Below are 14,795 nucleotides of genomic sequence, written 5' to 3'. Positions count from 1 at the left end.
ATGTTTGGAAACTTCCAAGGGAGAAGAAAAGGTGTCAGAGGTTTGAGAGGCAGCAAATTAACTATTCATATTCCAAAAGGGACAGCAAAGTATGATCTTGTTCATTCTATTTTTAACGTCAAAGTTGCATTTTATTTCTATAGAAAACCAAAAAATATGAAGAAAAATATAAAAGTTTCTGGGGATATGTAAACATAGGCCTGTTCATTATAACGTACAGTATTAAGCAAATGTAATTGCTGAACTCTGCAAAGACTGAATTTTTCCATGAGATTTGTGCACACCATTCAGCTCGGTTGGTTGTTTCAGACTTGGCTTCTTGATATGAGGGGAGGGGAGCGCTGTCTCCCAAAGCTACCCAACTAAAGTAGATAAATGGAAATTAAGTTGTGCAAAACAGTGATTCTGTTTATGTAGGGAATGAAATATTAATGATGCTAATATTTTCATGGCAGAGTTGACAGAAATAACACTTACTGAGATAGAACAATAGCAAGGGATTTTAACTGTCACATTTAAATACAGCAGATGTGAAGTCAGAATTCAGCCAGCTCTACATTGTTCAGTCTTTTGATATTTACAAGATTTAAAAAAAAAACTATTTCACCTAGACACTCATTTGAAAATATAGGGGGAGTGTTTGTTTACACAGAGAATTCACAGTGCACAGTGTGGATTTATAGACTATCATGTACTCCATTAAACCTTAGTGTGGACATTTAGTAGGTGTGAGGTAGCGTGATGCCACTTCACTGTGCTGTTCTATGCTTAATTAACACAAACACTGATCTTCGAAGGCAGTGTGGCATAACGAGTGCTCTGTGACAGAAGGCTTCAGCTTACTCAGTGTAGACGAGTTCTTAGGTCCTGGAGAGCAAGAGCTCCGCTTCAGAAAGGTGCTGTTACACTGTTCTGGTCTAAATGATAAATTTCAAGAAGCAATGGAAATTTTTTACTTTGGGTAAAACTAATCGTAGCCTAAAACATTTACTTTAAAAATTGCCCTTGTAGAAATATTTCAATTTGAAGTTCAATGCATTACTGAATTATTTATGCTATTATATGTATGCAGGTGTTATAAAGGTGTTCTGTATTGCTCTAATTTATTTTCTTTTCCATTTGGGAGTACAATATAGCAATTGAAATGTGTCTTATTACAGAAATAGAGCTAGAGTGTAATTAAAGCTATGCAGGCACACTCTATCACCTAGCCCTGCAAACACCTCATGAAATTTTGGAAGGAAAACCTGAAAAATTCCTAGTAGCAAACTGCTGAAGTGAGAAATCGTTGCCGAAGGGAAGCTGTAGAAAGATGACTGGTGTCAGATAATCACACGCTGATTAATTCACGAGAGAGATTGTATTAGATTGAAGAAAATTCTGTATTCTTTTTTGCTGAGAACTGTATCTTTTATAAGTTAATACAATATGATTTCAGTGCTTTTAATTAAGAGGTTAGTTAAAGTATTAATTTTTAAATGAACTGGGAACCAGTATGGTAAGGTAGGAGATGCTGTGGTGCTACTGACCAGAACCAGTTCTGTCATGAGTGAAGTGTTGGAACTGTATTGCACATAAAAAGAAGTATGTGCATCTGGGTTCTTTTGCTGGTGTTGCCAAACCCAGATCGTAGTATGGTAGTCTGCAAATTTATTTGCAGAATGTATTTATTTCTACAAAATGATTCCTGCTGGAAGATCGGATGAAATTTCCTACGGATGTAAAAGCTCAAATATTACACACTGACATTTTTTCTGCAGTAATAGAACTGGTGAAGTACAGTGTTCGTTGCCACGTCCTTAATATCCAAAGTTCCTTCTCAAGGAGTTTTCCTGTTAGCATTTCCTCTGCCCTTGTTCTTTCCCTAGTTTAAGCCTTGTTTCACAGACTGCTTCTGTCCAAAGGAACAAAAAACTCTGACCAGCTTTTTTTTTTTTTGTTTCTTTGGACACCAACACAGTATGTCTGTCTGTGCCTATGAGAGAACTATATTGAAATAGCTTTCTTTGTGAATTCCTCATTGCTATTCAACAGTGTAGATTGTCACGTAAGGGTCAAATTAGAACTCAGTCAACCAGAGCAGCAACGAGAGGAGCCAGGCTCAAGATAGATTTTGCCATAAGGTCTGAGAAGCAGTTTATTTGGAATTTGTTACATGTAATATATATATATATTTTTTTTTCCCGAAAGTGTTGCTCTTTTGTCTGTATAAACTGAATTGTGCTTAATTTATTCCCTCTAGTCATTTACTTGAGAATGAGTCTTTCTCTCCCTCTGCTTCTGGACTTTCATCTTTGGGCATATCTTTGCGCGTTTTTGTTGTATCTAGTAAGTTTTGAGCATAGAATTTTCTTTTGTTAGTTTAAGAAAATTGAGGTTTTTGGCGTGATGGTTCCATGCCCCTTGAGATCAGTTCCATGCAAACAAAGATCATATTTTGGGTAATTTGGCTGAAACACAAGAAATTGTGTTTATGCTGGCTTCAGGCAAGCAGACAGTACCTGGTCAAGCATAAAATCTGCTGGGGCAAAATTACTCCCTAAAAATGTTCTAAACCATTTGAACCAGCAAAGTGAGTTTGTACTGGCTCTGCATTTCATGCCATGTGGTTGCAGCATTTTTGATGTGGTAGTAGCTTAAAACTGCATCTGCTGCTTCACAGAACCATGCCTTTGCGAAATGGATTCTGTTCTGAATGTTCTCCAGGAAAAACAGGTACTAAATTTGCAGGTGCTGACCCAGAGAAGTTTTGGTGCTAAATGTTTTAAGACAAAACAGATCAGAGGTTTACAGAGCTACACAGATGACCTAATATCCCAAAACCCACTTTCACCTGGGTGTCGTAGAGGATTAGGTTACAGAAAGGCAGAACAAACAACGTGGCTGTAAGCTCCTGTGCAATGTGCGCCTTTTAGAAACGAATGTGGCCTCTCCACAGGTGAAATGAGCTTGAGCCATTTCGGGGCTCACACATCAAACATGGGGCCAGAAGTTGTGTGCCTAAATAATTATTTTCATTTCTGAGAGCGTCATGTTAGGTTTCTGTGTTTTAAAACTTTTGGCTGCAGTATCCAGTTTTGTAGCATTCAAAATCCTCATTCCAGTCCAGAGTTTTCCCTGATTTAGGACATTAACACTAAGTCTCACAAGAACATGTAAGTATTGGTCACCAATACCAAATCAGAGTAACCAGTCTCAGGATTGGCTTCTCTGAATATTGTTTCTTTTTCCTCCAAGTTAGGAGGAAAACAATATAATAAATAATTTATACAACATAGCGCAGAGAACCTGGGAGATGACTGTGTACAGAAGAGGCTGTAATACCTGATTAACTAACTGTCTTCTTTTTCTCTTGTAGCTGGTTCTGCTTGAGGCTGCTCTCCGGCTTTGTCTAGACTTTTCTAGTCTTAGTGGGTGATGTCCCAGCAGCTCTAACATTCAGACCCCAGTAACCCACTAGGTGTGTATCCCTTGGTTTTCTCTGTATGCTTTCCGATATTGCATGGGGGATAACAGTAATTTTATGCTACTCGTCTCTTGTGGCACTTCAGGGTGAAAATATAATTAGCATGCATTACGCTTCAGTTCCATAGATTATTTAAGCCCCAGTTTTGCTTTTGTTCTGATGGTTTTCTTTCCTGTAGAAGCACATAGCTACTGTTTCCATGCATGCTCACAGGCCTTCATGTTTGCTCCTACAGCTGCAGATTTGCTGTTATGTACAAGCTTCTTGTTGCTCATCATAGTACCATCTCTTGTCAGCAGGACCTAGTGGAGTTGGGCTGGGAGAGAGCAATAGTGGGATAGCTACGCTCAGTATTCAGACTGTTGGACCTGAGCAATCCCCTGTGTGCCCCGAAAGCCACTTTCCCTCCCGCTGAGAGATGCCTGTGCGATGTTCTGTAGCCGATTGGTGGGCACTGCTCTCTTCAAACGCAGCTCACTCGGCTACCTGATTGCCTTAAGCAGGCAGAATACTTTGGAAAGTGCAGGGCCTTTGAGGTTCTCCAGGATTGTTAGGATTTAGGTGCCCAAATCTCAGAGAACTTGACCCCCCTTAATCTTAAGGGCTCTTTAAAAACTCTTGACTATCATCTACATCCTGTATTACCAAAATTAGTGTGCAGAGTTAGCTCACTTTTTTTGCAGAGTACCAAGTGACCCTAGGCACGTCAATGTTTCCAAGAGCCTTCAAACCTGGGCATGAGCTGGGGTATTGCTAGTGCATAGGCCCCCTCTTTTTGGGGGGTGATTTTCATCCCTGTTGAGCATTTAAACTGTATTGACTTGCAGGAGGCCATTTGTTGCATTCGTTCTTCAACGAACAGTCAGAAAAAACAGATCCTCTTACTTTGCTCTAATGCAACACTAATATATTTAGAGTCACGTAGGCAGGAGAGAGATTGCTGCTGTCAGCGTAGCCTTTGACACTCTGTAGGCAAGTGTTTGCTGTGTTTAGAAGTGCAGCCTAAGGAATAATCTTTACCTGGCTGCCTTAGGTCTAATATTTTCATTTATTTATACCGTTTTCAATGCACTTCAATTTATTTACAAATGGTAGCAAATTGCAAGTGGCAGCCTAAGTAACTAACTCATGAGTCAGTACTTTTATTTTTCTCCTCTAGTCTAGACTGCTGATAATGTAAATTGTTGAAACCCTGGGTAAATAATTGGGAGTGCAATCAACAGCAAGCAAGTATTTATCTGCTAATAAAACATTTGAAATGCAGAAGTCTGTCTTTGTCCAACAGTTCTTAAAAGGCAGCTATTGGTCCAGCTGCTGTTTCTGCATAGCAATTAGGATTTTTATGGTCACTAATTGTACATCTGAAAATTTATACGGTTTATTTTCTGCCTGTGTTTTTCTTTGCACAGAGAAAAGAAGCACAATATTTATGATTGTAAGGAGGTTAACACTATTTTCTGCATGGAGATCTCTGTAGCTCTCTGGAGATTTGTACCATTTATAGAACCCAAATTTGCTAGGTTCTCTCATGTGTGGCATCAAGGGCTTATAGCTCATTAAGGATTTTCTGAATGGGATCTTTGTCACATTCTCAGAATGTGACTTGAAAGTTGTATACCAGCTCAGTCATCAACTGTGACTTTTATTATTAAAGCTGTTACTGCTTTGGAATCTATATTTGAGGAGGTGCTTCTCAATTTCTCATGCTGCTATTGGTAATGCCTTTTCCTTAAAACAGAAACTTGCATTATATATTCGAATGGGAACCTGTTTTTTTAAATTTAGTTACTATTGTTTGCATCTTGTCGTCTTCTTCCTACATCCCTACTTCATTCACTTTTTGAAGTTAGTCCATGGAAGCACCCAGCCTCGAGCCCCCTGGAGATGACGGCTGTTTCATATCGTAGTCGTGCGTGAGAGAGAGCTGGTTGAGCTGCAGCCAGTGAATTGCCTGAAAGATGGGCCCCTGTGGGGCATGACTGAGGAAACCTGAGTTCCTGCTCTAAGCAGCCTGTCTCCATTCATTAGTCCCTGGCCCGTTCTGACGCTTTTTTGGTTTTTTCCTTTTCCTGGGGCCTGGAGCATCCCCTCATCCGAGGTGTATTTGATCTGTGTGTCAGTCAGGCTGTTCCTCTGCTCTAGCATCAGGGCAGTGATAATTAGTAACCAGGTCGCTGTCTTGGAGAATATGTAGTTAGAAATGCCCCCACCTCAACCCCCATGTGTGTTTTCCCCACAACAGGACTAGTGCCTGGCTCTGAAGTCCCACTTCTTTCGCGCTCCCTCAAAGGCGTCTGTGAGCATGCCTGCACTGCTGGGAGCAGAGACAGCAAACAGAGCTGTCTCCATCTGTGCAAAGCAGGGCTGCACAAAAGCAGAAACATGTGAGTTGGCTGCGCAGGAGCCAGCTTAGGTCTAGAAAGTCTGGCTGTGTCTGTGTGTAGCTGTGCCAGGGCTAACTCGTGCTGAGATGTAGCAGGTGAGTCACGCAGTCCTGCCCTGTGTTGTACAGGCTTCCCGGGAGGCACGCTGTCCTTTTAGACGGTTGTGACTCTCCTTTGCAGAAACCAATGTACTGTCTGAAGGGTTTATAGACTTTTAAAAATCTAGCAAAACAAGGTGCAGAATGGAAAGTCTGTGAAGTTGACAGCTCAGTCTATATTTGACTAGTTTGTGACATCTGGAAAACCCTTTGGTGGTTTTTGGTTTTCTCTCAGAATCTCAGTAGAAGTTAAATCAATGCATAAAGGAGAAAAGTAATTTCTGCTTACCAGTCTGAAAACATGAAAGGCTCAAATCATGGTTAGAGGTAAATATTATGAGATGAATAGATGGTAATCCTTACACCGTTTCCAACGTGATTTCCTATCACCCTGAATTCTTTCAACAGCAACTCCCTAGGAGTTAACCATGAACCACAGAGCTTCTGACAGGTTATTCCCCATGAAGTCAAGGTGTATGTCACTGGGTTTGGGTCTGTTGCTTCTGCCCCAGTGTCTTTTGGGCCTGGTGGATGATTTCAACCATGTGTGGCAAAAGAAGGGAGACCTCAGGCCTACTTAGGAGTTTCCAACAAACTACATGGAAATGCACAGCTTAATATCTGCTAATATCCTTCTTTGGGGAACATAACAGTATGTGACCACATTATCATTAGCTACCAAAGAATCAGCACAGGAGAGAGACCTGATAAATGTAAGAGTCGTGGAAAATGCAGTAGTCGAGGGCGTGCATCAGCTGAGGGCACTGAAGGATGAAATACAAAGCTGCAGGAAACCAGGGCTTGGTCCTACCAGTGCTCATGGAAATCCTTGTTGATAGATGGAAAACAAAGAATCTCTGGCAGCAGGAAAAATCCCTCCTGATTTGCATATAAAGGTACAATTCCTAGGGACTTAACTCTCAGCACAGAATATGAGTTGTTCTTGTATTACAGGAGCTGGAGAAAATTCTGCCTCTGTGCTCATATCAGAGGTGCTCTAAGTCGTTTAGCAGTAAACAGTAATAAGCTAGTTCCTTGTTTAGCTTTAGTGAAAGGGTTCTGTTGAAGCCACCGTTTAACCTTACATTATGTTGCTGATTTTATACTCTTACGAAAACATGTAAAATGACATTCAGTTTATAGATCTGTGGAATCAGTGGGGAGTTTTGCTGCTTGCACCATGCATGATAGGGCTTTAAACGGAATACTTCATAACCCTGCTAGAGAAGACATACGGCAGAAGATATATCCCATCTAGCTGATTTCAGAGTTCTTTTCCCTGTGTTGAGAGACAAGCAGCAGTCCTGTGTGTTTTCCATGGAAGATGTTTTATTTTGGCTTTTTTCATTTGCATTATTAGCGAACAGCTGCATGAAGGACTGTTTCATTGGCTGCCACGCTGAAACCATCAGGCACATTTCAACTGCAATTGCACTGTCTGCATTTAAAAATATTTTCCATATTACAGTGTACTCCTACAATTTGAAAATGAAAACTATTTTCAGCTACTGTCTGCTAAACTTGGGAAGGGGTTCCATTCACTTGGAAAAAATGGACACAACTGTTTTCTTGTAGCATGAAGTTTCTGTTTTAAAAATTGTTAAACTTCTCACTTACGCTGTTGAAGACAAAAATTCCAGTTGTCTGTAGTAAGAAAGATTATATTTCTCATTCCCTCCAAAGCCATATCTTTTTTATATATTTCTTTTAGGTACGTTATTATTTGCACAGTGAAATTAGCTTTGCAAGAGGGATGAAAACCCTTGTCAGAGCAATTTTAGCAAAAAGATCTAAAGAATTAAATATAAGTTCTCTCCAAGGTGAGCATGGGGTTTTTTTCTTTTTGGAACCGGGGAGCCTTGCATTAATTACTTTTAATTTAAAATTAAATCAGTGGATGGAAAGGAAGTCTTTTCAAAGAGCATTGCAGTTTGCTGCTTAGAGTGAACAGTATTTCAGCAGGTTGACTAACAATGTGCATTTTTATTTTTAACCTCTGACCTGTGCCCTCCCCACCCCTTTACCTAACCCTTTCCATTTGCCCTGATCAGTTAACAGGCAGGAGCATTTGAAAACAATCATGGATGACTATGATATCAGGTCTGCTGCCAGCATTTTAGCATCTGTTAAAGAGCAAGAAGCTCGTTTCGAGCGGCTTACCCGTGCACTTGAGGAAGAGCGGCGCAATGTCTCCTTGCAACTTGAGCGTGCCAATCAGCCAGCAGACCGCATGAGCATTTGCAACATTGGCAGTGGTCAGCCACTGGCAACCGCCTGGCAGCAGCTTGTACTGCAGGTAACAGCCTGCTCGTTTTACCTGTTGCTAGTGTTCACCTATACCAGAATTTCCTGTTCCAGAAAGTCAGGTGCATCTTGTTTGTCATCAGCATTTCATCCCGTAGCTTGTCTTCTGATACATCAGAGTTGTTATGCTTCATCCATTAATTTGGTAGCCTTGGCTTAGAAGTTGCTCTTACTTCTCTTAGCTCATGGGGTACTTTTAAAAATGGATGCATCCTTGAGCATTGAATCTTAAAGACAGATCTTCACACCCTCTAAATCTATGCACTTTCTGTAAGTATGCTGATGTGCTGCTGACTGAAAAGGAGGCTGAATCATAATCTCCACAGCAAACAAAATTTCCATTAGAAATAGTTGGACTTTGAATAGAAGGAACAGTGTGAAAAGCAGGGATTGCCCTCCTGCGAAGTCGTATTGTTTGTGTAGGGAGGACTTCATAATTTGTTTCTCATGTTTATGGAACTGATAGACTTCATTTTAATGATGCAAACTGGTTTTGTGTTAGCCTTAGATTTCCAGATATTGTTTTGCTTGATATGTGTTCTTTAACTGTTTAAATGTGCAACGATAAAGTACTTACATCTCTAAATTACTTCAGCGCACAAATTGCACTGACATACCAGGTAAGTCATGCAGAAGCAATACTACCGTTTGTGAAGGCCTGTTTCCTAAGAAAACATTGTTCAATTCAGAGAGAAACTCCAGGCTGTGGGCATTCTAAAAGTTGTTTCCCAATTATACCAGACTGTTTTACAATTATACCTGCATTGAGCTGTATTCAGGCAGACTTTACATTATATTATGTTAGCACAGCTTTTCTGTTAACAGCTGCCATGTTTCTGTACGTGTAGACGTTTGAATATGGGACTTCATGTGAAAGGAGCAGCCTGTGCTGGTTAGGCTGAAATCTGGCAGTAGCTGGTAGGAGCTGTAGGTCGTTATCCTCTTGATTAGCAGCTGGACTGGGGAGAGATGCTTACGCATTTTTTTTATGGAAAAAGGACAAGTTCACCTTCACTGTTTCTGAACGACTTTGTGCAAAGTGCCTGATTAATAGCTCCAGAATGAAATTCCTTATCCACAAAACTGATGAAGCATGAGTTTTCTGCAGTGTTATGGCTTAAGGTTTAATCACTTCCAAGAAAACTTAATAAAAGAATTTAAGTTACTAGGATCTGTGTGAGACTTATGGAGAAACAGCCCCCGAAAGTGACCCCAAACTGAATCTCAGGTCATTGCCATTGGGCGGGGGGGCTTTAGCTGATAAATAATTAGTGTTGATGTTTTTAGACTAGCTCGTATGTGAAATAAAATGGTTGATTAGCTAAATATGCACAGTTAAGAATTAATGTATGGTTATTTGTATGAATTTTCATTAAATGCACTGAGGGCCAAATTCCTCCCCAGCTTACTAGAATTAATTAAATAGCGTTTCAGTGAAGGACGAAAACTGTACATTCAGTCTTATGCAGAATATATAATGATTTCATCTTTGCTATTTTATATTGCATTTCATTGTTAAGAGCACAGAAGGCAAAAGGCACTCTATGCTGTCTGTAAGGATTGCTCACACTCTATAGGGAAATGCAACTATCTCTGGAGCTGTATTTCAGTGAGGACTTGACTAATTTCTGCTCATCTCCGTATTCAACCTTTTGTTGTAAGTAATATTACAAAATAACTCCAATAGTAACTTTTCCATTTGGAAGTTGCATAGGTGATTGTAAGTAATCTAGTTATTTTGAGTAGAATTTGGGCAAAAAATGAGGGTTAACTCCATTTTACAAGAATGCCAAATAATCTTTAATGATCTTCACAACCAGGCATCAGTTTTCCATGTTGTTTGATTGTCAAAGTGGAACCTTTCAAAGGGGTTTGTTAGGGAAGCGTGTATAGTCAGGGCTTTGTTAACAGTTCCTCTCAGGACCTTTTTGTAGTATACGCTCCCAAACTTATTCCCTTCTTAGGAAAGAAAATTAAGTGGGGTTTTTTTGTTTGTTTGTTTGTTTTTTTTTAATATAGTTTTGGAAAGGGAAAAATAGTCTATAGGCAATGTGCTGGCTTCAGTTAGATTTTGTTGCTGAGTGTACAGCCAGTGACATGAATTAGGGTGTTTCAATTCTGGAACTTTTGGAAGATGTGCAGCATTATGCATGTGTTACTGCAGATGCTGAAGTGGTCAAATAAGTGTTCTTCCAGACTAAGAACCCTATGGACAAAAGGGCATTAGCTGCTCAATGAAAATCTTTGCATTACTCTGAAAAATGTAACAGTTAATGAAATTTTAATCATAGAGCTTTTATCTGGTTAATAAAAATCTCCTAAAAAGCTTTCCGGTTTGTAAGGATGTTCTTGACTGTTCCCTGCTAAGGCTTTGAGTGGTGGGAGCCACTTGACTCGTCATTGCTCTGTTTCTGAAAGTGAAAATCTGGTTGTACGAAAAAGAGCAGAGCTGTCTGATAATGTGTATTTGTGTTTGCTTCTCTAATTTTTGTGGTAAAGAATGTAAAAAGTATTTTTTTGGTGGTTATAGTATTCCAGGCTGCGGGAGTCTTGGCAGTCTTTGCCTTTTTATCAGTTTACCAGCGCAGGCATAGTCCAGTAAGCTTCTAAGTCACTGGTGAGTAGCACCTAGCATGTATCTTCTACATGCTAAAGTATCTGGTTGATAATGTTTTTTACAAGCTTGATAAATCTTAATACTCTTCATGTGTGAGGTATTTAGTTTAATCAACCTGGTTCTGTTTCACTTCATTTCAAATCAGCCTTCTGCCGCTCTTCACAGCGGGAACTAAAGCTGGAGAGGGAGAAGATACGGCAGTGCCTGTGTAGGGTATCTGCTACAGTGGGCTGAATGCAGGAAGCTGCAGTATTATTGCTGGATAGCTAACCATTCAGAGCATAACTTTTAAATAATAAAGAATATTCTTTTTTTTTTCTTTTATTAAAACATCAGATGTGAAACTTACTAAGCGCAAGGCTATATCCTGAGTTGGTTTAAACTGGCATGGCTCCATGGTTTTTGGAGAAGCTCTGTCAAGTCTGATCAGCTGGGAAGCTGAACAACAATGTTTGCATTCAAAGATTGTTTCCCCATTGGTACACAATGACAATTTCCATTCCTGTTAATGTTTCATAACCAAAATGAAGTACAGCATTCAATAAACCTCTTTTGCCAACAAATACACTGTAACAATACTTGGACTTTGGTGATTTTGCAGTGACCTATAGGGATTTGAGAGGGGTTCCCATTACAGAAAAGGGAGGTATTATCCCCCTTCTTACAGGTAGGAAAGCTGTGGGAGGTGCCAAATCTCACATGATATTAATAACAGAAATCAGCCGCTTGTGTGCTGGTGCAGTCTTACTTATCACATTGACTCTTAGGCCTGTAAGAAGTGCCAGAAGTTGATCTGAGAAGTCTTCGCATTGACAAAATCATCCAATAATTAAAAATGTATTTCATTTCACTGTTATTTCCATTCTTTTAAGTTCCCTATGGTGGATTTGTGGGGGCGGTTTTATGTTTGTTTTTTTTTCAGATGTATCATCTGGTGCATTTCGCTAAGGAGGTACTGGAATACATTAAACCCAAAATGAATATAGTGTGTGTGCATATATGTTAGTACCATATAGATATTCCCATGTGCTTTTTACAAAGCCTGTTATTAAAAAATCCTATCAGCAGAAATTCACTCTCGTGTATGGTTTTTTTCTTAGAATGGTATTTTTGTTGAAAACCTAGTGGTACTAAATCTGTACTCTTTTTGTAAGTTTTTTCAAACTCTGCTGTACTTTACGGAATACTTTTTACACTTCAAGCAGTGGTTGCCATAAGAAAGAAGCTCCAGTGCAGTCCTGGTGCCACAGAGTTGGTAAAGGCTGCCAAGGAATAAATAGTGACTGAACAGTGGCTGTAGGGTTTGTGGTATGCTGGCTAGAGGTCTGTCCGTCAACTACACGTGCCAAGAGACCTGACTCCAACTCGTTAAGTTACGTCAGTTGTGGTGGCTAGTTTCTTCCCCTAAAAGGAGCGATAAAATAGCTTCTTTAGTTTTCAAAAGCAGAATACAAGTTTTGGATCGTGTTTTGACTTTAAACTTCAATCCAGCCAGTGTCACTGATAAATTTTTGACTTGGCGTTGGGCCTGCAGCTTCAAAGGTTTCATCCTGCCAATCTGTTGTGCTTCCTCACACCATGTAAGAATCAGGCTTGCTGAGATTCTTAATAGTAAAGTGTGCAAATTTCTAATAACCAAGCCAAGCTGAATCAGCATGATGTGATACCGATGAATATAACTTAATAGCTCATATTTATGTAGCTATTACACCTCGTAATATACATTATTGTACAAGCTTCTCACTTGTGGCTTGTGAAGGCAGCTCTGTGTGTGACTGCAATTGCAGTAGTTTACACGGCATGAATATGGTGTTGGAGGCAGAACTGAGCTTGTCTGTGCCTTTTGTAATACTGTGCACAATAATTTGCTCCCTTACACGTGACTGACATGGACTTCTCTGCAATAGGGCTTGTGATGATGCCGTTTGTAGAAGCTTATTAATGATTCACTGAAGCCTGCTCTACAGTCATTTTGTACTAGTTTAACTATTTCACTACAGATTTGGAATTTTTTTTTTTTAATCTCTGTTGTTCCTTAAAAGGAAAGAATATAATCAGTGTGATACCAGGTATAGTAAGTTAACTGTTACAAATATATCTTGTGTAAGTCCTATTAGTGGGTTGTTGCCCTTTATATGTGGCCATACTGAAAGTGGTGGAGTTAGAGCAAGGCAAAAGCTGTTGCTTCTGAACCGAGTAAATACATGCAACAACAAATTGTTTGAATACAAACCAGGAAAAAACAACTTAAATTATTTAAGGGATGAGATTTTTGAGTCAGTCTTTTTTTTATTGCCACCGTAATGATTCATTTGTTAAGAGGTATGGCAATAAACACAGGCTCAAAATTCTCTATCGTATTTAATTAGTGTCCTGCCTCGAGAACTCCTAAGAGCTTTTTTTCATACGTTTCTCCAAGTCTGACATATATTTGACCATGCTTTTTCATGATATCTAGTTTGGTGCAGATGTTCCCTAATGTTGTGTTTAACCAAGGTATTAACAAAATAGAGGTGAAAGGAAGGCAGAGATGTAAGTGGGAATGAAGAAACTTAAAAGAGATCACATACTGGTTTGGGTTGGGTTTTTTTTTGTACTAACACCCTCGCCAAAAAAAACCTGCAAACCCCCTCTCAACAAATAATACCACAAAAGGCCGTCTTGAAATGTCAATAATCAACCAAGTTAATAAAATTCATTTTTTCTTTACTTTGCAAATGTGATTATAGATATTGAAGGAAAATCATCTTATGGAAAAAAGCTACAGAATATTTTCATAGTTACGATTTGGATCATTTATATTTCAACTTATGTTCCAGAGAAATAACACCTGTTTAAATACGAACAAAGATATTTTCTTTTTTATTTATTTTTTTAGGCAGGTATTTTGTAGCCACAATTAAGCACCAATATTCTTCAGTCTTTGTGTTAATCTGAGGTACCTGTGACTTCTGCCAAAAATGACATTTTGTGAATCAAGGGTCAATTTCAAGTAAAAGGCAAACTCTAAAGCAAACAGGAACACATGGCGAGAATTTTAAAAAATACAAGATTAGATCAAATTGCTTTTCTAAGAAAATATCATCAAGTTACCCTTTCTGAATTAGTCTGGGCAACAATAACTCTTCTGTCTGTATTTCACTACTTTGATTTAAGATTCTCTGCTCCACACTGATGTAGTGCAGACTTAGAACATAGAGACTGTTTCCAGTGCTTTGATAGTAAGAACATGGGTGCATTAATATTGTATATATGTTTGAACATATGCAGAGAAGAAGCCAAAATGGGTTTTGAGCTGCACTGAGTCATCACTTTACCTTTTTTCCTCCTCTCCATCTCATACAGAATGCAGTTCCATCTTTGCGTGTAAAGTTTTGTGTAATTAGTTCTAGTTTGTAGTGCCTTTTGGCTTCCTCTGTTGTATAACATATTTGTGCTCATATTAAGGGTCTGACAACATGGCAAATGACTTTTTTTTTTTTTTTTTGCCTTAAGGTAAGGTCAGGTACAGACAGCAGTGCTGTCAGTTCACGACAGCTCCCTGGTGTAACAGGACTATTCCAATGCCAAATACCCAGAAAAAAACTCATTGGTAGTTAACCCATGCATGTTCTGCTGGTACTGAGCAGATTGCAAAATGTTGAAAGAATTTGTAAGGATAATCCTAATTCCTTTATAAACCCAGTTGAAACCATAGAAATGTAAGTTCTGATTCAGGGGTACAGCATGGTTCGGCGTCAGAGTCACACCGTGCCTGTTCTCCAGCCAGCTGCCGGTGCCCCTGCTCGCAGCTCCCCCGTCTGTTATTCAGCCCCTGGGTTCTTTTGGCCCACAGGTCGCAGTGCAGTTAGACACGCACTAGTTATGCCATCAGCCTGATCCTGTAAATTCAGTGTGTATGAGTAGTCTTGCTGAATTTCTAGGAA

At 39.4% G+C, this 14,795-nt stretch overlaps 1 protein-coding gene across 13 annotated transcripts in view; it reads left to right on the top strand.

Moving 5' to 3' along the window:
* ARVCF (ARVCF delta catenin family member) overlaps positions 1–14,795 on the top strand; it is a 300,745-nt gene that overhangs the window by 121,307 nt on the left and 164,643 nt on the right. For 8 of the 13 annotated variants that reach the window (XM_075434691.1, XM_075434687.1, XM_075434692.1 and 5 more), the window contains 2 exons: positions 3,359–3,460; positions 8,000–8,244. The exons of 3 other annotated variants lie outside the window; for them this stretch is intronic. In XM_075434691.1, coding sequence (XP_075290806.1) covers positions 8,029–8,244 — 216 coding nt within the window. In that variant the 5' untranslated portion in view covers positions 3,359–3,460; positions 8,000–8,028. Of the gene's footprint in view, positions 1–3,358; positions 3,461–7,750; positions 7,769–7,999; positions 8,245–14,795 lie in introns of those variants that run through there. 2 more of the 13 variants (XM_075434694.1, XM_075434685.1) reach the window with 2 other exon arrangements.

This window comes from Opisthocomus hoazin, chromosome 13 (genome assembly GCF_030867145.1).
Source record: "Opisthocomus hoazin isolate bOpiHoa1 chromosome 13, bOpiHoa1.hap1, whole genome shotgun sequence".
Classification (NCBI taxonomy): domain Eukaryota; kingdom Metazoa; phylum Chordata; class Aves; order Opisthocomiformes; family Opisthocomidae; genus Opisthocomus; species Opisthocomus hoazin.
This window is presented reverse-complemented; position numbering and strand designations above follow the sequence as displayed.